This window comes from Lissotriton vulgaris, chromosome 9 (genome assembly GCF_964263255.1).
Source record: "Lissotriton vulgaris chromosome 9, aLisVul1.2, whole genome shotgun sequence".
Taxonomy (NCBI): Eukaryota; Metazoa; Chordata; class Amphibia; order Caudata; family Salamandridae; genus Lissotriton; species Lissotriton vulgaris.
The window spans coordinates 387857454-387883197 of NC_141697.1; the positions used below are offsets into that span (position 1 = coordinate 387857454).

At 37.2% G+C, this 25744-nt stretch overlaps 2 protein-coding genes across 3 annotated transcripts in view; one reads left to right on the forward strand and one right to left on the reverse strand.

The window, feature by feature from the left end:
• SETD3 (SET domain containing 3, actin N3(tau)-histidine methyltransferase) overlaps nt 1-25744 on the reverse strand; it is a 510073-nt gene that overhangs the window by 418547 nt on the left and 65782 nt on the right. The gene's annotated exons all lie outside the window — the stretch shown is intronic.
• Nucleotides 6981-10250, forward strand: LOC147690164 (uncharacterized). The gene is made up of 3 exons (XM_086936648.1): nt 6981-7430; nt 9389-9604; nt 9681-10250. The coding sequence occupies exons 1-3, from the start codon at nt 6993-6995 to the stop codon at nt 9942-9944; spliced, it is 918 nt and encodes a 305-aa protein (XP_086792774.1). The 5' UTR covers nt 6981-6992; the 3' UTR covers nt 9945-10250.

The following is a 25744-nucleotide window of genomic DNA, read 5'->3' on the forward strand; positions in this document are numbered from 1 at the left end:
CTGGATTATTAATATGCATGGATGTATATGTCATTTGTATATTTAAAAATGAAAATACATACTATATTTTTGATTCACATAGTCGAGATTATAATGGGATGCCACATCCAAATGGCACATGTGTAGTAATCATAAAAAAAAGTTTTCAGGATGTAATGCATCATATTTGTACTTTAGCAAGTTTTATAAAACAAGGTAATGCTACAGATATACAATTTGAATTAACACCAATAGATGTTATAAAAATAAAGGAAAAATCTTTTAAACAAGCATTACAAAAAGTACATAAACTTGGAAAGGATGAAAATACACTATTAGTACATGATGCAAACATTTTAGAGCAGAAAAATAACAATAGTGGCATACTTAAGAAAGCAACATCATCTAATTTACAATCTAAACAGACTAGTACTATAACATACACACAAATTACAAGTACATTAATACATGCAACACCTAAACATGTTACGAAACAGACTTTGAAAAAAAAAAGGTGTAACACAGACACAATTAATTCTACAACTGCTAAAACAGCTAAAATTAGTGCTCTGTTAGAAACAGAAATTATTCAGCAAAGAAATGATCAGCAGACACATATTAATGAAGGTACAACAAATGTACCAGTAACAGAAAAATTGCAAATTGCTAAAAAATGTAACAAGAAAGTACTTAAAAAAAAGGCATTAAAAACATACAATTATTGAAAAGACCTTAAAAGCAACTTTACTAACAGATAATAGTAATCCAAAACTCAAAAATAGTAAAAAAATGAGATTGAATAAAAAAGAATTATTACTAGATACTATGCATACATTGCAATCACATGATATAAATACTATTAGTTGTCAAAATAACAATAGTAACATAGTGATAGAAGTTAACTGTAATTTAATAAATACACAATTGCAAGAGATGAAAATAGATAACACATACATTTGCAATCTTGTATTTGCTATTATTTATAGTCAAAATACAGATACAACAAAATGGACTGCAGAGGATATGCATAATTTAATGCACCTTGGCAAAAATATGTATGTAGATATGACAACTTTCTATAAGAAACAAAACATACACTTTGAAAATATACCAACTTATATTGAATATGATCATAAAATATATCGAATTAAAATGCAAAAAGAGCAGTTCTATAGCATTGTGAAAAATAATACAGTACAAAAAAACATACACTTAACTATAACAAATGCTTTAGCTAGACATTATTGTAATATAATATTTTTACATACAATTGTAATAATTATTATTAAAAAACATGATACCTATTGCATTTATTACTCACAAACATCAAAAAGTAGTCATAAATATACAACTGACTACATTCCAAACAGTATAGAAATAAAAACATATTCAAATTTAATGGAGTATATAATGACTATATGTAAAAATATGCTCGTCATTAATGAAGAATTACTATTAATAAAAGTAATACCTTTAACAGTGACTAAAATTCTAAAGTCTTCTTTTAAAAAAACACAAAAAAGATTAACTTTAAAAAAAACTGTTGAAGATAAAAAACAAATGCTAATACACTATAGCACACAATTACCTTCTTCACCTGCCACTTTCCAATCCGCAGTAATGACAAAAAAAGTTACAGGAGTAAACAAAAATACAAATAAAGAAATATCTACTTCACAAATATCTATGAAAGCTACAGTTACTAAACAAAATATGGGAAATAAAAGATATACAAATGAAATACAAATAAATAGTAACAGTGAGAATAGTATAGTACCTGAAAAAAATACTAATAATATGCATGAAGTAACATTTCAGGAAAGCACTAGTAACGAAAATATCTCAATTAATAATAGTAATAAAAATGCAATACCAAATATAGATGCAAATATGTTAACAATAACAGAAATAATAGAAGCTTTTCATAATGAAATACAATATGGTCCTGAATATATATGTACTATTTGTAATCAAATGTGGCATAAGCAGACAGTAAAAAATATAAGTTATATCGCAAACCAGAAAACATTTCTATTATGTAACATTAGTGAATATCAAACTAATTATATTTGTGAAACATGCTATCACTATATAATTAAAAACAAAATTCCACCATGTTCTGTTTACAATGGAATGAGTTTCCCTAATATACCATCTGAATTACATTTACATAATTTAGAGGAGAGATTAATATCTCCTAGAATACCTTTTTTGCAAATTAGAACATTGCCACGTGGATTTCAAAAAGCATTAACAGGTGCTGTTGTTAATGTACCAGCTGATGTTATGACCACGATTACAATGTTGCCAAGACAAATAAGTGATAATATGACAATTCCTATAAAATTAAAAAGAAGATTACGTTATAAATCGTACACACATTATGAAAATGTAAGACCTAATAAAGTAAAAAATGCAGCTGTATATTTAGCTTGCAATAGTGAATTATTTAAAGAATATGGTATAACTATAAACTCAGATTGGCAATATACACCAAATGAAGAAACAAATGATACAAATACGTCTGAAACTAACAATACTTCAAGTAGTACAGATGAACTACCTGTAGGTAATTTAGATACATTATTAACAAATGAAACTATTCCAACAGATAACATTAATGTATTAAGTTTAGCTCCTGGTGAACATAATACTCCACGTGGATTATATGAAGACAAAGATTCAGAATACTTAGCATTTCCAACAATTTTTTGTGGTAAACGTAGAACAGCTAATGAAAATAGACATGTACCAGTACATTATAGTACTATATGTAAATGGGAATTACGAAGTTTTGACAAAAGAGTGGCTAATAATGTAACAAATCTGTTTTTCAAGTTAAAAAGATTGCATATTAAACAAATACAAGACAAAATTTTTATATCACTTAGAAAGTATTTTACTAATGGAAAAGTTATCACAGTGAAAGATATAAAAGATAACTTAGACAGCATACTACAATACAATGAAGGTTACAAAATATTAAAAACAATACGAAGTTCTCCTCCATATTGGGAAAATTGTAAGAAAGATTTATTTGCAATGATAAGGCAATTGGGGATTCCAACTTTTTTTCTAACATTATCAGCAGCAGAAACAAAATGGTACCATTTGATTAATATATTATTACGGATAAAAAAAAGAAAAGAATGTACAAGAGATGAATTCAAAAGTATGACATGGGAAACAAAATGCAGTCTAATACAGCAAGACCCAATAACATGTGCACGACACTTTGATTATCAAGTTAGAAAATTATTCAATTGTATTTTACTTCATAAATCAAACCCAGTAGCTAAAGTACTAGATTATTTTTACAGAGTTGAATTTCAACAGAGAGGATCACCACATATACATGCATTACTTTGGATTGATAAGGCACCACAATACAACATACATAAAGATGACAAAGTAATACATTTTATAAATAAGCACATAACATTTACAAAGACAGAAGAGACACCTTTAAACAATTTACTTCCATTACAAAAACATGGTCATACCAAACATTGCCGCATAAAACATAAAAAAACATGTAAATATCAATTCCCAAGATATCCAATGGCATGCACAATGATATTAAAGCCATTACAATTAGAAAACACTAACAATATGTTTAAAGAACACATAGATATTATTCATGCTACAATGAATACAGAACAATTTGCAAATTACACATATGAAGAATTTTTACAGCACATTCAAATAACAGAAGAGCAATATATAACATGCATTCAGTCACAAATAACTAAAACTACTATATTTTTAAAAAGAACACCAGCTGAATGTTTTATTAATAATTACAATAAAGTAATTTTAAGAGCATGGAAAGCTAACATAGATATACAGTATGTTTTAGATGCATATGCTTGTGCTGTATATATTGTATCATATATTAGTAAATCTCAGCGTGGTTTAAGTAAAATATTAGCACAAGCTGCAAAAGAAGTTGGCCATAATGTAAACATGAAAGAGCAATTAAAGTACATTGGTAATAAATTTCTAAATTGCACAGAAATTAGTGCACAAGAAGCTGCTTACCTTATATTGCAAATACCCTTAAGGAAAAGTTCAAGATCATTTGTATTTATTAATACAAGTATGCCAGAGCAGCGTACATATTTAATGAAAGACATTAAAACAATAAATATGTTACCAGAAACATCAACACAAATACAGTTTGACAATGTTATTAACAAGTACAGCAAAAGGCCAATAACATTAGAACAATGTACTTTAGCTGATTATGCATCAAACTATAATACTAACCAGAAAATAAACACACAGAAAAAAAAAAATACTTATGATGACTTACTTTTAGAAACTAACTTTTATAGTTCAGATGAAGAAGAAGTTCAAATAGATGAATTAATAAGTAACAAACACAGCAAAATGTACAGTGAACGTAGAAAAAAAAAATAATAGATATAGACGTTTCAATAAAATAAACGACCCAGAAAATTATTACAGAGAACTTCTAATGCTATACTACCCTTGGAGAATAGAAAACGATATAATTTCAGGAAAAAGTACATACTATGAAAGATACCTACAAGTACAAATAGAAGTAGATAGTAACTATAAATTATATAATAAGGAAGATACAATAATTAATACTGAAGAAACATGTAATAATGAAGAAATGGACACATCACCAGCATCACCCATACTACCAATAGTTATAGATAATCAAGTAACAACAACACATGCATATCAATCAGATACACAATATGATCTAGCATTAGATTTAGGAAGTAGAACAATTGCAGAAGAAGACTTATTAGTGAACAATATACTACCACAAGAAGAGTACAGTAATATTATGCAAGATTTAACAATGGAACAACTAAGTTTTGTTTACCATCACTTAAACTGGATAAAAACAAAAACAACATCTTTTTTTACTGTTTGTACTGGTGGTGCAGGAGTAGGCAAAAGTTATGTAATTACTGCACTATATCAAACTTTAGTCAGATACTATAATACAAAAGCAGGAGAAAATCCTGATAACATTTATATATTATTGACAGCACCAACAGGGCAAGCTGCACATAATATAAATGGTCAAACTTTACATAGTACATTTAAAATTCCAATCTCACAAGCATTAACATATAAGCAATTAACACATGAAAATAGAAGTGCACTACAATGTAAATTAATGCATTTAAAAGTTCTGATAATAGATGAAATATCAATGGTTGGCACAAATATGTTAAATTTTATACACAATAGATTGCAAGAAATAAAAGCATCTATTGAACCATTTGGAGGTATATCAATATTAGCCATTGGCGACTTTTACCAATTGAAACCAGTTTTTGATACATATATATTTGAAAACTCAAAAAATATGTATGGACCATTAAGTACTAACTTATGGCAAACACATTTCAAAATATTTGAACTTACCAAAATAATCAGACAAATAAATGATATGCCATTTGCACAACTACTAAATAGACTTAGGATAGGTGAGCAAACAATAGATGATATTCAAAAGTTGAAATCGCGTGAAATAGAACCAGATTCAAGTATACTACAGTCTATACCATATATAATGTTTACTAACAATGAAGTTAATGAAATAAATCATAATGTTTTGATGCAACATATCAAACACTATCCAATGTATACTACAATAGCTATAGATACAGTACCAGGAGACTTAAGTCCAGAAGTAAAAGAAGCAATTTTAGAAAAATTACCTACTAATACAAATCAAACTATGTCATTGGCAAAAACATTACATATTGCAATTAAATTACGTTATGATGTAACTTCTAATATTAATGTGAATGACGGTTTAACTAATGGTGCAACAGGCATAATTGAATATGTTGAAACTACAAATAATATCCCAATCATTGTTTGGATGCATTTTGACAATCAAAAAATAGGCACACAAACAAGACAACAAAATAAACACCTTTACAAAATGAACATTTCTGACACTTGGACACCAATATTACCGATATCTCGTACTTTTCAATATAGCAAAAAATTCATAACAATAGTACGAAAACAGTTTCCATTACGACAATCATCTGCACGTACTATACATAGAACTCAAGGTCAAACAATAGAACCATTATATATACATTTCGGTAATAGCAAAACACATCACTTACACTATGTAGCCATTAGCAGAGCAAAGTCTTTAAGTAACATATATATTAAAAACTTTAAAGAAGATAAAATATTAACACACTTTAAAGTGCACGAAGAAATGTTTCGAATGAGAACAGATATGTTATTACAAATTTCAATACCACAAATACATCAATACAACAAAAAATTCACAGTAATAGCACATAACATAAGATCACTACAAAAACACTTCAAAGCAATGAAATCTGATACTAATATATTAAATGCAGACGTGTTATGTTTAACTGAAATAAATATAACACACAAAACACCTAACGAAACATATAATATTGATCATTACAATTGTTTATTATTTGACAAATTTTACAACATGCACACAAAACATGGAATAGCTGTATATTACAACAAACAACATGTTATAAATCCAATTTTTACAACAGAAGAACAAATTGACATTTTACAATTTACACAAATAATTAACAATACACAATACTTAATAGTCATTATATACAAACCACCAAAAGTTGCTATACAAACATTACTAGCAATTTTAAGTACGACATTAAATGCATATCCACATCATAAATACATCATAATGGGTGATTTTAACATTGACCTACAACAAACAACATACAGTAGCAAATTACTACAGAACTACATGAAAACAAATTTTAATTGTGAGCAGAAAATTAACACACCTACAACAGATTACAACTCTTTACTAGATCACATTTTTACAAATGCACATCCTACAAATTACGGAACATTAGAATCATATTACAGTGATCATAAACCTATATGGATAGCTATGTAATGTACTGTTTAACAATGTTACCTTATGAAAGTACTGTCTTTGCAAAAATAACAGTATTGACTATTAATATTTACATATTATTTTACAGATGATTTCCATTGAAGAATTAAAGAGCACCAATCAATTTGATTCCAAGCCATACCAGAAAGCGCTACGAGTCAATATCATCAAATGTTCACCTAAAACTTATTATCGAAATTCAAAACAAGAAAATAAAGTTTTGTATCATATGGCATTGGCTGATGAAAGTAGTACTATAAAAGCAACATGTTATAATGAGGATTACTATATGCAAACAAAAGAACAAAATGGATTACTTATTCGCAATTACATTTTCAAAAATGATATTTTGATGTTGACAAAGCAAACAAAAATAGCAAGAATGCCACCCCTTACAATTTCAGCAGGTATTATCCAGGAAGCGGAATGCATCCTGCAACCACCAGCCCCACCAGTATCTCCAATAAAAGCTGTTCGAGGAGCTGCTGTAAAGACACTCCTGAGTGTGTCAGGAACAATAACAGATGTAAGCATTATTTTATTATTATTTTGCATGCAACTATTTGTCTTAGTTCCTTTTGGCTAAAAAGAGTTCTTCATTGTACAATAAAATGTAATTGTTTAAATTACAAATAAAATGCAATGTTTATATGTATACAAGTTTTACAACTTATAATTTTCATAAAATAATATAAAAGGTACTGTTTTATGATATTACTATTGCTAACATGCCAATATTTAAATAGAACAGTACATACAGATATACAAATATATGAGACAATTATTATACATTAATACAAGGTAAGTAAATTCTCTATACATTACCAAAAACAGAAAAATTCTATAACATATGCAACTTAACTGCAAATAATTTACTTGTTTCACATAACTAGTTGTACAAAAAAATAGATGTACATTGCTATCTGCAACAAGTAATTAATATGCAATTATTTTCTTACAAAATTTTATTCTGAACTATTTTATTATGTTAATTATACCCTCCAAAGCAACAATCAGCAACTATGATAAAGTAAGTAAATAATTTTATATATGTTACATAAATCCGAAACATAACAACACACAATACAAACAGTATTTACTTGTTTAAAATAGATACTTGTACAACAAATAAGATTGTACAATAATATCCAAAACAAGTAATTACTACATGTTCTACAATAGCTAAGAAATAAAATATAACAAGTACACCATTAACAGCTTATCACCAATTGCTGATCTTATTGTACGTCTTCCTCTACTTCTTTCCTCAATTTTGTTCCTTTTAACTCCCATCTCCATATCAATCCCTATAACTTTCCTTTCATTATATGTATAAAAAAAACAATATTAGCTTATGAGGAAAACTCCAAGCTGAGGAGACACTTTCTAACTCACAGTAGCAAACAATTCAAACACATGTTGCAATTCTATCAGCTTTGTAAAAGTTTTATGTATATATACATACAACATAAGTATTCGCACAGTATATTTGTATATTTGATGCCTTATTAAACAGACTGCTACCATAGAAGAAAGGCTCCTATCCTCCAGAACTTCCCTGCATCCCCCCCAACTGCTCTGCTGACAACTGCTGTGTTATCAGCAGAGCAGTATGGGATGCCACCTCCCCCTACAACCACTGCTGACAGCTGCACCCAAAACAGAAAAAGCTCCTACCTTCCAGCACTTCCTGCCCATCCCTCCTGAAAGCTCTTCTGTTGCACAAAACATAAATGTCAATCGCAGCACCAACATACCAACAAGCTTAGCAGACTTCAACTTAAAGAAAGACCAGCTCCTACCCTCCAACTTTTTCCTGCCCTAACTACTAGGAGCTCATCTATAACACTAAACGTGATAATGTACAATGCACCTCCAAGACAGCAAGAGTATAACATACTCTTACCGTAAGCAAGAATATCTCCTGCTCTCATGCTCTTCCCTGCCGCCCCTGCTGACATCTCTTATATTACATGCAAACTAAAGATGTCCAACACAACTTCAACAAAACAAGAGGCATGCACTTCTATCCAGAATAAAAAAGTCTCCTACGAGCTCAGCTCTTTCCAGCTGAAGTATTAACATTGATACTATGATAGTATTATATCAGCCTATGGAAAACTCTATGTACCATCAATGGACTTACTAATTACCAAAAGTAGAAATGTACAAAGAGAAAAAAGAAAGTTTAATCAAAAGAAAGATAAAATATACTAGCAATACATGAATGGATCTGTTAACTATAAACAGCAATAGAAGGTAAGTAACACAAATTATATCCACTTGCATTTGTACAAAAGTAAGCAAAACTTGCATGCCAAAGAATTAATAATTTTTGTTTCCATTATTTAATGTTGCAAATATAAGAATGTCTATAGTATGTTTCTGAATAATGCTGTGTACATATACAAAAAATTAAATTTATTATCCAAGATTCATTAAAGTATACAAAACTGCAACAAATGCCTACTTTACATACCACAGGCAGAAGATACTAAAACTATACTTGTTGGAGGCCAAGACACCAAAATAAGGAGCATTACAATTAATGATGCTACAGATTCAGTGAAGATAAGTCTATGGAGAGACGCCACTGATTTTACGGTTGAAATTGGGAAATATGTTCAGCTTACACATATGGCTGTACATGAGTACAATGGAGAGAAGATATTGAACACAACGAGACACACTACAATACAAGTAAGTAAATATTTTTAGCAATATCAAAATGCTATTAGAAAATTAAGAAAGATGTACTAAAACACTATTTCCATAGGTAATACAACCACCAAAAGAAAACATAACTGTTACGTTATTTGGCATGGAAAAAACATACCAAGAGAAAAGCACAATGGTGGTGCAAATAGAAAATAATGAAAACTTGCAATCAATGGACATCAATAATACACCTTTGATGGACTTCTTAAACATTGAAACTGACACAGAAGATTTTGAAAATGCTTTAATGCCATTTTTGCCAATAACACTTAGTGTACTGTTTTGTAATGGTTGCATTACAGACATAATAAGAGAAATATAACTGCAATATAAACAATTGTTGCAATACCGCATACAAATTACTATAAAGTAACATGAAGAGTTTGCATACTACTACTGATTACTTATGTTTGACTTTTTCAGATAGTTATTTGTATCCCAAAATCCATTTCTTGTTCATGTAACAGTAGTAAATGATACTTTCTTTGTTTGCAAAACTGTGCATATCTTTCTTAATAATTGCATTATTGAAAATACAGCACTTTATCATGATTGTACTATCACAAATACTTACAAAAATGTATCTGACAAAATACTAAAAAATTGCACTATATGTTGCTAGAATTGATCTACAAACATTATTGCCATAACAGTATTAAAAACACTAAAAAGTGACCTGATTACGTTGGATGATACTACTGATTACTTATGTTTGATTTTTTCAAAAAGTTATTTCTATAAAAAGTCATTTCTATTTCATGTAAAGACTAAAATACTTTTTATGTTTGAAAAACTGTGCATTTTTGTGTTACTTGTTGCATTATTTAAAATATTGCACTTTATTGTCATAATACTTTAACTAATTGTTATTAGTAAAGTGTATATTAGAAAACATCCAAAAATTGCACTCTCGTTTGCTATAATTGTTTTGTTTATTTTACTTGAACCTACAAAATAAATACTTGTTTCATTGTTACTACTTCTTTTGCCTAAGGAATGTACATGCAGATTACCATATTATTTACCAAGTTAATTTTCAAATATAACTAAATACGAACTAAAAAAATGCTCAACATACAATTGAAACTATCTCAGTTCTAAAAGAATGCCAATAATATGTACATGTGAGTATATCTTTCTATATGTCATAAAAAAACTTTTTAAAGAACACTGTAGTTTGCCTGATTATTTCCTACTCAAAAATGCTAACTATAACATATCTATATAATTATTGATAATGTGTGAAATCATGTGTGTAAACAACATAAATACAAAATATATTGCAGAGGAACTGCAAAATATTCAACATATGCAAACATTATAACTAATGCCATTACCAATTGCAATGTTAATAACTTAATCTTAACTAAGGCGAGACCTATTGCATTGCAAATGCTTGTTTTATTTTGCTTTTTATTTTTTTTATTTATATAGCCTATGTCCATCTACACACCCTGACATTTTCAAAGATGTATCGGGTGTGTAGATTGGCGCTGTGGTTCCCGAGATTACCTTGCCAAAAGGTGCGAGTTCTCTCTTTATAATAGTAGTATAGATTCTTGCCTGAGTTGGGAAACAACCTAGGGTTAAATGGGAAACACTAACATTGCCGTACTCTATGGGTGGCCTTAATGCACCAAACTTAGAGTTATATTACAGAACAGCACTGTTTTCCCATGCACACTACTGATTTCATGGCCTGCAGAACCTTCTACACTTACGAATCGAAGGGAATTGCATCAGACCCTTAAACTCTTCCACAGAAGCTGTTTTAGACCCCCTCTTGGCGACCTGGTACGCTAGACTCCACGGTTCACACTTGGCATGACTTATCAAATAGACAGGCAGGTGCACTTCTATACTCAGCCAGATTGGTGCTACTGCCTTACAGTCATCAGGAAGAAGGAAGTTATACTTGCATTAAAGAAATTAAACATTACTAAGCTGGGAGATCTGTTTCAGGAAGGAGTGGTTCGTAAATGGGCTGACATTGAAGCTGAAGGGTATGACCCCTAGGCCCTCACACAATTTCACTATTATAGAGATAGACATGTGCTGCATTAATTGCTTGGTGGTGATATGCAGGAGCCACTGGAAGTAGCGCACCTTTCCTTTCTCTTATGCTCCCACTCCCCTTTTAAGTGACTACACTTCATAACATGATGCAAGAGACTAAGAGGACGCGCTCACTTAGGGCTCGACTAGATTGGCAAGGTGACCTGGACATAATTATACATAGCACCTGGTGATATTGCTGTGAAATGATCAAGCACATCTCACTAAACGGAAGACACCACCTCGTTCATTTTAAAATCCTTAACAGTACTAATACTCCAGTGAGATTGAGACGGTATGGACTGCGAGATACAGCGGCTTGTCATCGCTGCAGAGAGCCCGAAGCAGGGTTCATGCATATTGCCTGGTATTGCCCCCAGATCTCGGAATTTAGAAATAAGGGTTTCAGCACACTGAACAAGATCACTAGGATTTCGCTTGACCCTCTACTTGCCATGTTGGGATATAACAAAAACCTGAGCAAAGAAGTCAGGCATTTGATTGCAATGGGGCTGCTAATAGCCGAACGAAGATTTGCAATAAATGGTCTACAGGCCCAGTTCAGACAATGAAGGAATGGTCCATGGACATGTTGTATTGTAATACACAGTCAGATATCTACAATGAGCTACTGCCTCCCAGAACCGTCCTAAGGGTTATTGAGGACATCATCAGCAATATTTAGTGGGAAATGAAACTGGGGAACCGGAAGGAAGCAATAATGACTAGATTGGCAAAATATTGCTCTGGTCTGTGCTAGAAGGAAATTGTCGGGTGTTGCGGGGAGGTTGGGAGAAGTTCTTGGAATCCAGAAAAAGGAACCTAAATGCGCATAATACCACTGTCTATTAGTGTATGCTTATATTACATTATTTGTCTAGTTGTGTTTTTAACAATACATCAGGAGCCCGCTGCGGGTCAGTACTGTATTTAGCTAATGGGATTACATCTCGTAACAAGTCGATGTAATACTGTAAAGTGTTTAAATAAAACAATTAAAAAAAAGACCCACCCCAATTCTCTTTCTGGATAATAAATATTAAATACTGTGGAAAGGCCATTCAGTGTGACCTGGATTGGTCTTATTTCAATAGATGAGTTTCTTGCAAGTAATCTACTTATGTTGTGACTTTATACAGCTCTTGAAAAATAATGAACCCTTTAGCGAGGGCATTGAGACTTCATACAATCTATGTTGTTAGTCATATCACCTTGACTTTAGGACAGAATTGCTTTTGAGCCATGCAGTCCGGAGTATCGCCTCCACCAGCTAGAGAATCATTCATAACTCAACTCTCCACAAATTGCACATGATTTTATCTCAAGGATTCCCTGCCTAAAGACCCCCCAGCCTTACTTCACGCCCTTCTCTCAAACAACAAGAGCAACATGAATAAAACATTTTTTACAGCAAAATAGGAGTAACAAAATGAAAGTCAAACAGCGCATACGCTTCTCCTCTGCTCCCTTGCTACAGTCAACTCTTAAAATGAGCGTATTGACCTTCTGGGGCCCTTACACAGGTGGACGAGAAACTGAAATCCCATCCAGTGGTACACACCACCTCTCCAGCCCAATTTTTATCTCACCTGAACCCACACCAAGTCAATCCAAATCAGTCTCTCTACCAATTGTTCATAATCTGGCCATGAGTAATTGGGATGTCTTGAGTGATTGCTTGTTGCTTGCATCCCAGCTTCTACAGTTTCTTTAAACGTCTTGGATATGTTGCAAAACAGCTATCGGACTATCCTTGAAATCTTGTTCCAGCAGCACGCTCTTTTTTCCTCTCCTAATCATCTTCTGCAATTTGATTTGTCACTCATGCGTCTCAATTAGCAATTTCCTTCGGCAAAATGGATGCACCCACCTACAACACATTGTGTGCTTATGTAGCTTTTCTTTAATTGGTTTAAGTGCTTTACTCTTCTGAAGCGTACGCTTGCAAGGTCCTGGTATAAGTGTACATACTGGTCTCTAAGGCAGCATTTTCCGTCTTGTCTTTATCATGAGGCCTTCTTTCCTTTCACAATAGTGTATACATATTGTATATTTATTGGAATATCTGGAGGGAACCTCCTGTGCTCTGCCATGGATGTCCATAACGAAAGTGGAGTCTTGCCCCACAGTGTTATTAGTCTGGACCCTTAGAATTGTAGTAAATATCACTTGGACATAGGCCTTCTCCTTAGGCTCTTCAAGGCCCCTCAAGACCAACTCCCACATAGTATTCTCTTCTCGGCCTACTCTCCAAGTCTTCTGGGTTTTTTTTTTTGGTTTTTTTAATTTTTGGAAACCTTTATTGTGCAACAAAAGCTTACAGGTACGGGCCCACAACCATTCAGGCCGGCCGCGAAATCAAGTGGTAGCACAATAGGCGAAATCAAAACAGCTCAGCAGTCCCTGAGAGGAGGTGCAGCAATTATCCGAAACATTACATACTGGAAAAAGGGGGGACCACAGAGTACAGGATAAATGAGGTTAATTTTAAAAGTTATAGGTAAGAAGGATCAGACGCAGTCACTTCATCGATAACACATGGCGGGCAATGATCCCAGCGGATTAGCAACAAACTAAGCAATAATTAGAGGATCATCAGAAGAACTCGAGGATAATAACAAACAGTACAATACATACTGGTCAGTACCCGCCCCATGATCGTGGAACATCTTGACTAACGTTAGTGGAGAGACCAACAGCAGAAACAATAAGCAGCTCTACACCTAACCACCAAACTGACCCAAAGGAAAAAGGAAAGAGTAAGAAGAGTCAAGGAAGAAAGGAGAGAAATAAGGCCCATAGAACCAAGACGAAACAAAAGACCCACCCCCAAACCCCCCACCCAGCACGCATGCAGAGGCTACGGCCTACCCCCCCCCCCCCAGCAGTGTGCCTGTCGCCCAAAAACCGAGTCCCAAAATATAGACTCAGAGAAGAGAAAAAGGAAAGGAAAAAAGAAGACCTAAAAAACAGTGGAGGAGGAAGACCATCAAAAATATAATCTCGCCCGCCCACCCCCGGACTCCGCAACCGAGAAGACACCAACAGTCAATTCAAGCAATGTCCCGCTTATCCCACTTAGTCCCAGCAATACAAGCAGTAGCAATCCAAGAAACGCCCTTAACCTTGTCCCCTGCGATCAAGTTGTTCAATGGAGGCCAACAGCCCAGCCGGCACCACGGATGATGGAGGCGCTCAAGATGGCCAACACAGAATGGGAGGTCTTCCACCAAAGTCCACGAAAACCATTGCTGCTTGACCGAGAGTGGTATAAAGAGGATCAAGACAAAGCAACAATCCATCGGAAGCAGCAGGCCAGAGCGAGGACACCAGCTCCTGGAAGGGGTGAAGAGTCACGCCACCAGAACACAAGGAAGACGGCAAACATGGCGTCCAATGACGATGCACCAACCATTGTATGAAACCACGAACACCAGACATCTTACGGGCCACCGCGGTCAGCACCCCAGCTGAATCAGGAGCGCGATCAGCCAACGCCTCCATATGCACCTGGGCAGGCAGTGTACTGTGGTCTGATGTAGAGTGTGGCTTAGTGTGCAGCATTTGGGGGCAATCACGGCCACCAGGAGAAATAACGTCGAGCCTGTTTCCCAGATCTCGGGCATTGTCGCAAAAAGCAGTTCTTACAGCCTCCAAAGCGCTCAAAACATCACAGATCCCCAGCGGTGTCTCAGGGAAGGAGGATGCAGCAGTGTCCGTCACCCAAGGCTCACAGACGTTTAGCAGTTCTGGAAACAGGTCGCCATTTTCACTCACCGACCACGAACCACTCCGATGATCTGTTAAGCACCGCTGGGCCAGAGACGTAGGGGCAACCGATCGCATTGCAGCACCAGCTGATTTGATTCCAGCGAGCATCTGGACCCCCATTCACGATCTGAGGACTCCAATGCCGGGCACTCAATGCGCGATGCAGAAGATGGCGACCGTCACAATACAGGGGCAACAAAGAAACTGTCCGGGCCACTTCCAAGCTGGGAAGGATACAATGTATTCTCCCCCGGCACAATGTATCCAGGCACACGAAATCGCTGAGCGGGATGGAGCGCTGCAGCGAGAAGCACAGCGCGACAGTGTCCCGCCGCCTGATCGACTCCGCCTTCTCTGCTGTGGCCGCCGTTGTTGTGGCCGCGTCCGGCCGTCCCTACAAACAAAGACTCGGTGTCGATCCCACGAAGAGCCGGGAAAGAAGCAAGGACGCCTCGCCGCCGCTACCAGTCGGAATGAGACGGGGAACACACCATTGTGTTCAGGATCGTTTCCCCCGTTCACTCGCTGGGTTGAAATGCAGGATGAAGGACAGGATAGTGAAGTAAAACGCGAAGGTCGGCAGAGCCGAGAGTCTAGGCGGCCATCGCGGCTGCAGGCTAGGCTCCTCCCCCTACCCCAACAAGTCTTCTGGTTTTGATTTGATTTTGGTTTTGTATAGCACTCGAATGCCCAGAGGCGTCTTAGTGCTGCTGCTGACTAGTGCTGTGCTGCAGGTAGAATAGTTACTACTGATTAATAGCACGTAAACAGTCACATTTTTATTTGCTTCCGAAAAATCAGGGCGTCTGAACATTTCCTCATCGCCAGGGGTAGTCCATTCCAGAGTGTAGCTGCTTTCAGTAGAAAACTCCTACTGAAAAATATTTTTGGGTCATCTGCGACTGTGCGTGACCATATCTACACCTGTTCATTCAATTTCTCAAATGCTCTTCTAGCTTACTCACTAAGTACTTCCTGCAGCCACTTCCTGGGGTCCTCTATGAAGGACAATTCCAGAAAGTATCTCATAACCATTTCTACTAGTGCACACGTTCCTTTTTCTTTCAGTTCCCTCTTTGGTTAAGCTTTTTCTCACCAGAGCCAGTGTTTCCACATCCAACCTTTGCTCTGCCACTTCTTGGATTCAGTGGTCTTTATCCTATCTACGTGCCATGGTACAATGAGTAAATTAAGGTTCGACTAGCAGAATGCATTTTCCTTTTTTTAAATTTTTTTTTTAACTACAGAAGGCCTTACATGACTGTCATACCCTTATGAGCGTTAGTTGCAATCTAATCTTGAGGGATCCAATTTCTGATGCCTCTCTCTGAAGCCTCTTAATTACTTTACCCTTCTGGGTTAACACAATGTGAACTAAGGGTGTCCATATGTTTACTGAAAATTTGAAATCAATCTTGCAAAAGTAAATTTCTCATTTCAAGCAGGATTGAAATGCTTAGCATCTCGGATCCTGCTCGAAGGACTTTATTAGCTTTTCTAAAACTAACTTCTGAGGAATAAGAAAAAAATCATTGATTGGGAGTTGGAAGAGAGAGGACTTGACGAAGCAGGACCTGTGCGTTTCAAGGAAGAACATGGCTTATGTAGGCTGTTACTATGCTGGGCCTGACTGGAGGGGCAGAGCTTGATAATCACACATCCTCTCCTATGCAGTCTAAAGCCATGCTTGTATTTCAGTTCAAAGGGGGAAAATGCATCACTCCTTTTCAGCTGTTCCTAACTTATTGTATTTGATATTATATACAAGTACTGTTCTTGCTGGTACATTACTGACACACTCAGACCAACTGTGGACTAATGAAACGTTAAAGTCACATGTGCAATAAAATACTTGCCTGGGTTTTACAACTGAATAGCAAGTCCAAAGATGAGGCTACTGAATCTTGCAGGTATGGAGTCATTTGAAAGCCTAAATGCAACCCCCTCCTTCAGAACACCCAGACCGTAAACCCATTTCTTAGTTAAATTGAAAAGGAATGTTACCAGACCTTTCAGTTACCCCTTGTTCCAGGAGCGCATTCTAAACTACTTCATTAAACCACAAGTTCATCGTCCTAAAGTGTGTTACACCATGTGTGAGAAACTCCTCCTACATCCATTTAAGATCCTGTTCTCTTTGCAATAAAGGCCACCAACAGATTCTAATGTCTGCTACCCGATTCTTATTCTCAAGACTTTCAACTTCTTCCTGGAAGTGGATTGCTGAGCATGCAACTCACCAATGAAAATTGTCGTAATCTGCTCCGGAGCAGTAGTCAGAGTTTCCACTTTCCCAGAAATCTATTTTGTTTTCAACCTCTATTTTGTTTCTAATCCCTTCATCTTTTTAGTCCTACCATCTCACCTATAACAAAATAATGAAACAAACTTGCAATTTAATGATTGTTTGCAAGACTTCTAAAAGGGCCATAATGTCATTCTCCGCATCAATTAAGCCGATATTATTCCAATCTTCAACATGTTTGTCTTCTTCCTAATTGTTTAGGAAAGGTGTAGGTAGCTGTCTTGTTTCATTTTGGGGGTTTGATATCTTCTTTCCTGTACCCATCTGGTTGTTCATCTATCCATACCATTGGCTGCCACCGTAGCCCATTCATAGCTTAATTTAATGGAAAGAAGTTCACTTATCACTGCAAGAATACATCTCCCAATAACATGGGACTTGTGGGACATCCATATGTAAAGTTTAGAAGTCCTATTCAGTTCACATTGGTTCACCATGTCTCAGAGGGCTCACCTCTTTTTTTGCTCCCTTAAAACGGTCCAGTCCTAGCACTAATCTCTGGGCACCCACTACTTTACACAGGACTGAATCTGTTATGTTATGTTATGTTACGATTATTTATTGTGCGCACAGATACTCCAGCCAAGGAGCGTCCTGGCGCAGAGGCAAGGTAGCACGTAACACAACACCAGGCTAAGAACAAAACTAAGGGACAGCTAAAACAGGAAGGTTTTTATAGCCCTCCGAAAGGTCAGAAGGTCCTCCAGCAAGCGGATTTCAACAGGCAAGGAGTTCCATGCTGACGCAGCCATTACCTTAAACGAGCGGCCTCCCATACGGCTAAGCCTGAATCTGGGAACCACCGCAAGGGCCAGACCCTGAGAGCGAAGGCTACGGGCAGGGACATAAAAAGACAGACAGCTCGACAGGATTTCCGGGCCTGTACCTCTCAAGATTTTAAAAGCAAAGCACAAAACCTTGAAGAGGATGCGCTTCCTAACCGGAAGCCAGTGTAGGGAGCGAAGGACACCTGTCACTGAGCAGAATCTGGGCAAGCCCACAATCGCCCTTGCCGCAGCATTCTGAACCCGTTGTAAGCGGGTTAATTCGGCCTGGTTGGCCCCAGCCAGGAGAGAGCTGGCGTAATCCAGGCGGGAGATGATAGTAGCCTGGATCACCAACTGGTGCCGCATGTGTTCATGGCTGCTCCTCTCTTTTGAGGTCAGTGGTACGTGTCACAATAAGTAGCATGTGCGCTCATACACTTAACACAAGAAAAGAAAATGGATAAACTAAAACAACCCATCATGCTTGATGCCTCAAGTTAACTATAATGATTGGCAGTTGTACTAATCGGACCAGATAAATGTTATGTATTGAATAAATAAATATGTGTTGGTGTTCAATAAAAAGTTGAATCCATCTAAATCAGAACACATGCAATAAATAAACGACTCAAGAAATAAAAACAACTCACATTGTTCAACTATTACTTGCCACAAATCTAACTACTTTGCGCAATTGGGGTGTGATGCATGCAAAATTGTAAATCATCTACATTTGACTTATTCCAAACTTCAAGAACAAGAATAACAAAGTTCTTTGAGCATTGCTAGGCATACATTGCTAGGCATAGGCACAGTAGGTGAGACAAAGGTTCTTCCTAAGGACCACAGTCTGCAATACACTGGCTTATTTGAGAAAGACATCTAACTTTTCCTAAACTCAGATAGCGCAATTAAACAAAATGTAAATATGAGGATGGCATGCCTCATTGAGCGCTTCACAGAATCCAATAAATAGTCCTGCTTCCCCTTCCTTACACAGGAGAAAAGGACAACGTGGTGACGGCTTCCTAAAGCAAAATCTTCAATGTCCAAAAATGTACATTCTCTTGGACCCACAGGGAGCTAAGCATTAAGTTCTTTAGGGCACCAATAATTTCAGTTGCCCATGGTTTGCTTCTGATAACATCCTCTACCTGTTTGAACAGTTGGATTCCCTCCCATATGAAGCTAGTAATTGATTCCCAATTTGCTGCTCTCATTTGGTCGCAAGACTGGACATGAACAAACTCAATGGCTAGGGTCTGCTTATCTAAGCCAAATTCTAACCTTAGTTGAGACGGACTTGTAAAATCTGGTAATTAGACACTTGCCTTTAAACTTGCCACTGCAATTTATCCAGACATTCCCTAATCTGACACCGATATGCTACCTTGTCAGACTGTACTGCTGGTAATAATTAGGTGCACATGCTTCTGACAGTGGGTTCTCTGAAAAACTAGGCTTTTTCCTACACAAGCACTGAAAGTCAAAGGTCAGCACTTTAACTTTATGGTTTAGCATAACAAAATGATATTGTGGGAAATCTCGATCATTCACCCAATCACCCAAATAAGTTAAATTCTGGGACTAAAGTTTCAGAAAAAATATAATACATAAAAGTTATGTATTGCGTGTTAGGGCTGTGGATGACTGGCTTGTTTGAACAGAACACAACCTTTAGGCATAAAGTTGCAAGAAAATCTTCTTCAGCCACTTTGAAATGAGGAATGTTGCAGATACCTGATCTCAGTCCAGTTCAACTGCCCCAACCCAAAAAACTCAAACTAACCGCATTTTAACCCTCCATTCTACCTCTAAGACCTGCTCAAAATCTCCAGTGGTAAAAGATCTGAGGAGTAAGAAGACACTACTCTTGGAATGCCCTAATGTCAGAACATCACTTATACAACATCATTCATTCACAAGTATGGCTATCACCTTCGGGAACTCATAACCAAGCATAGCAATACTGAACACCAGCTTATGTTCTTATGCAGAAAATGTAAAACTCATCTTTTAAAATTCAGTTATCTCCAAACGTTCAATCGTGAGCTACCAGTAGCTCACCAATACTCCCAAGGTAGCTTGCAGCATTAATTTCATTTCTAAATAAGTGCCTCGTCATTATTTATGTTTAAATAGGCGTGCATTTTGATTTAAAGTTAATTAACTCTGTATGAAATAACGAACAGGCCTGACTGCAAAATAAAATGCATTGTATTTAATTTTGCAGTCAAGCCTCTACAATATTTTGTTAGGAACCCCAATGTACCTCAATATAGGCCTAGGTAGTAACACAACCTTTTACATACATTTGTCCTACAATTGTTCTGCATAACTGGTCCAAAGCTGACCATTTACCTGGTTAGAGGCTACATGACTGTGTGTGGTTTTCTCAGAAAAACTAGCCTCATGTATTATGCATGAGGATTTCTCAGTATCACAGCAGGATTACCATCTTTTGCATAATAACTCTATATAAGGGTCACCTCTGTCGTCATCCTTGCCAGATATGCCCTTAGTACACTTCTAGGTAGAACCCATTAGGGTACCTTTCGGTATATAAGCACTACATCTTCACTGGGCAAACCAGGAGAAAAGACTTCCATGCTGGCACAAGACGCTGAGGTCCCTGCACACAGGCACTCCAACACGAAGTGGTCTGACATCCCTTGCGGGGTGTCCATTTCGAGACCAAGACAGAGTCCTTCGATCTCTCACATCAGGTAATGGGGTTGATTCTATCCTAAGGGGATTTTTGGCTATTCACCTACATACATGCTAGGTACACTTAGGTACATCTATTTACGGTTTGCATATTAGGAATACGCATGTTTACAGTTCTGCATTTATATGCCTGCTAATATTAATTATTTTAACATTATGGTAAAACCCAATCGGGTAAATGTGTAGTATCCTTGCCATTTGTAAAAAGACTTCCTTGACCCCTGTAAAAAGCACCTGTAAAATCTAAGTAGTTAGCTTTTCTAATTTACGTACATAGTTATCCTCCCAAGATGGCCGACACATTGGGCAATCTTCATACACTGTAGAAAATGCACGGTCTAGTGAATGTAGAGAGAACAAGAGTTGAGAACTGCGCACTTCAACGAAGTTAGTTTCCGAGGCAGCAGTCGGGTTTCTTTGCCCCATGTCTATTTTCCTGACGGGAGCTTAGGAGACCAGTTAATTTCGTAGTTTTACAGAGAGGTTTCTTTCGCCAAGGCTCTTGGGCAGAGAAAACCTTGACTCATTATTTTTTAACCTTCCTAGTAAGACATTCTAAGAGTCTTGTGGAGCATGGCAGTATAGGAGGCTGTTGTGCAAAAAGAGTTGCAACGCTTGACGGCATCCTTTGATAAAAGAAACAGAACTTGTGTGAGGCAGCAGTCAGAGGATTTTCAACGCCCCCTGGTCAGAGACTCAGAACAGTACAAGGCAGCAGCCGACAGAGCTCAGACATTAAGACTGCAGCGTTTCTAAAATAAGCAGCGAACTGGCCTTACCCTACCTTCTTGCGCTTGCCCTATCTTTCCCTTTTCCCTCTGTACCTACCCTGAATTATTTTGCGCGCTTCTGAAGGATTCCACTGGCCATGTGACTGCATTCTGAGACTAAGTGAATTCCAACACGTTCCAGAGAGAAACCCATTTATGACAGGAGTGAGAGGCCTTTCAGGTATTTAGAGAGAGTTTGAATTTACAGGTCGAGGAAGTTACAGAAAGTAGCAAAATAAGTCATGTTAGTCTTACTTACCTTGCAGAAAGAAAGGTCCTCAGCTGAACACTCACATAAACATGAAGAGTAGTAATTACCTTGAAGACCACTGGTAGGATAAGTTTCAATTATTCTTATAGAGTGACTTAAGAAAAGGTGGTTTGTTGTTTATTCTTTTCCCCTTCTGTGTATTAGGCACCTCCTTGGAACAGACGGCAGACGCTATTTAAGAGTCCAGCAGTCCGTGCAGGTGGCAACAGTTTTCAAGGTTTCTCTTCTTTCTTCCACTTCCCCTTTTCCCTTCGTCTGGTGTTCTGTGCTCTTAGTAGCGGAGGCACTGGTAGGAGGGCGATTGGGACTTGCATCGATACTGCCTCTGCGAAGTGTTTGGAGCCTTCTGACAGTTTGAAGTGCCCACGTATTTACTTCGCACGGGCAGTATGGCTGAGGGAATGAATCTGAAGGCCTTGGGGAATTTACTTGAAGAAATCCAAAGAGAGATAGGTGCAGTTTGTGAGGAAAATAAAAATTTGAAACAAGAACTGGTGACATCTCGTCAAGAGACTAGGGTGTTAGCTCAAAAGGTAGATGGGTTGGCAATGGGGAATCCAGTTCAAAGTACACCAGCTCCAAGTACTAGTAGTTCTAGCCCAGATCCTAAGGCAGTCGCACAGGTTATTCATTCGGTTTCTCCCTTAATTCCCTTAGCAGCCCCAGAGAGGTTTACTGGGGATCCTCAAAAGACACAACTTTTCTTAACTCAATGTTCTTAACATGTTATGGGTCGTCCCACGCTCTTCCCCGATGCTCAGTCTAGGGTGGCCTTTATTCTTTCTTATCTGGGTGGAGATGCAGCCAATTGGGCGATGTCTTTGATTAGTGGAGATGATCCCCCTTCTTTGTGATTTTGCTCGATTCAAGAGTAAATTTCTTAGAATTTTTGACAGGAGAAGGATTTCCCAGGCCACGGATAACAAGTTGCTGGAGTTACGTCAAGGTTCTAAAGATTCGATTACGTACCTCACCCAATTCAATAAACTCATTCTTGAAACCAATTGGCCAGAAGAAAAGAGAGCTGCATTGTTTTACTGAGGTTTAAGAGATGGAATTAAGGACACACTAGCTCAAGTCCCAAATCGTCTGACTCAACTATCTGCGTTGGTGGATGTGGTGTTAGAATTGGATTTCCGCAACTCGGAACGTAAGGGAGAGAAGAGGAAGGATTGGAGAGTCAGTTTTCCTCAATTTGATCGGACTCGAACAGAGAAAGGAACTGGAAGTAATAATGACGTGGAACCAATGCAGATTGGAGTAGTTCGAGGTCTTTTGAATAAAGAAGAAAAGGAACAGACACGTCAGAAAAAGCTATGTTTATATTGGTGGCGGCTCTGGTCACTTCGTGAAGGAATGCACTAAGCGACCCAAAACTCCGTTTAAGGGAAACGAGACGAGCCATCAGTAGGCGGGGTCGCTGTGGTGGTGAAGGAGGATAAGTCGGCTCCAGAACCTCATCTGATTTTAAATACTCTACAGACCATGACTCCACATGTAATCCTTCATATGACATTAAAGTTCAGAGAACTTCAGCTTTCCGGAGTGGCCATTATGTTGGACTCGGGAGCCACTGGCAATTTTTGTGACATCAAATATGCTCGTAGAATGGGAATTCGAGCTATTCGAAAAGAAACACAAGAACCTGTCCGTGCTGTGGACGGAACAAATTTGACCTCAGGCCCCATCAACAGTCATACAGAAGAATTAATGCTAATTCAACCCGATGGTCATTGGGAGATTTTGCAATTTAACCTAATTGACGCACCTCAGTTTCAATTGATTTTAGGGTTACCGTGGTTAACCACCCATAATCCGACCATCGATTGGGAGAATCAAGCTGTCAGTATGCAATCTAAATTTTGCTTGGAACACTGCTACGGTCCACAAGAAGCTTTGGATGAACCTTCACAAGCATCCCTGCTTTTGTTTGGAGGTCAGTCAATCGGAGTTATTACTTCCGGAAAAATCCCCACGGAGTATCGAGATTTAGAGGCCGTTTTCAGTGAGCAAGAAGCTTAAGTTTTACCCCCTCATCGCTCATACGATTGTACTATTGATTTAGAGCCTGGGGCCGTCCTTCCTTGTAGTCGGATTTATGCCCTAACGGAAGCAGAGAATGAACACCTCAAAGAGTATTTGGACTGTTACCTTGCTAATGGTTTTATCAGACCACCTCAGTCGCCGGTATCCTCTCCTTTATTTTTTATTCCTAAGAAGCAGGAGGGAAGTTTAAGAACTTGTATCGATTATCGCGCCTTGAACCAGGTAACAATTAAGAACAGATACCCTTTACCGTTGATTTTAGTCTTGTTGGATCAAATAAAAGAAGCCCAGGTGTTTACTAAGCTTGATCTGCGGGGTGCTTATCACCTTATTCGAATGAAGGAAGGGCTTGAATGGAAAACTGCCTTCCGCACCAAATTCAGCCTTTTTGAATATTGTGTGATGCCCTTTGGGTTGTGTAATGCGCCTGCAGTTTTTCAACATTTCATAAATTACATCATGGGTGATTTGATTGATAACATTGCCATAATTTACTTGGATGACATTTTGATTTACTCCAGGAACTTGCAGGACCATCCAAAACATGTAAGATTGGTGCCGGAGCGACTCAGGGCCCATCACTTGTTCGTGAAATTGAAAAAATGTTTTTTTCATGTGAACCAAGTGGAGTTCTTAGGATTTGTCATTTCTTCTCAAGGAATCACAATGGATCCTGGAAAGGTGCAAGCAGTGGAAAATTGGCCAGCTCCGCATAACATCAAAGAGATTCAGAGATTTCTGGGCTTCGCCAATTTTTACAGACGTTTCATCCAGGGATTTTCACAGCTAATCGCTCCCATTACGCGTCTGTTGAAGAAAGGAGTCTAGTTTGAGTGGACCACAGAGGCAGAGAAGGCATTTCTTGATCTGAAGAAGACATTTGTGTCTGCTCCTATTCTGCAACATGCGGATCCGGCAAAACCCTTCTTTGTGGAAGCCGATGCTTCAGATCAAGCCATTGGAGGAGTTCTTTCGCAACGGCATCTGAAAACAGGGCAACTTCATCCGGTGGCTTACCGTTCCAGGAAATTAAATCCGGCTGAATTAAACTACACCATTACGGAAAAAGAATTACTGGCAGTGAAGGATGCTTTCGAAGATTGGAGACATTATTTGCTGAGGGCCAAACACACTGTGACAGTATTCTCAGATCATAAAAATCTTCAGTTTCTAAAGACCGCTAAGACTTTAACACCACAGCAGTTACGTTGGTCTTTATACTTTGTGGATTTTGATTTTGTAATCACTTATCGTCCTGGTACTAAGAATGGGAAGGCGAATGCCTTGTCCCGTTTGAATACGGAAGAATGTGAACATCCGGTGGAACCCCAACCAATCATTCCTGAAGCCAAGATCATTTGTACTCTCTCTTTAGACAACTTTCAGGAAGAGGTCCGGAAAAGTTTGACT

What these genes read in the sequence shown, in the direction of transcription:
- LOC147690164 (XM_086936648.1), top strand. Translation starts at nt 6,993, where the DNA reads ATGATTTCCATTGAAGAATTAAAGAGCACCAATCAATTTGATTCCAAG. An exon ending in TGTCAGGAACAATAACAGAT is followed by an intron (nt 7,431 to 9,388) that starts GTAAGCATTATT and finishes TACATACCACAG; the next exon opens with GCAGAAGATACTAAAACTAT. An exon ending in CGAGACACACTACAATACAA is followed by an intron (nt 9,605 to 9,680) that starts GTAAGTAAATAT and finishes CTATTTCCATAG; the next exon opens with GTAATACAACCACCAAAAGA.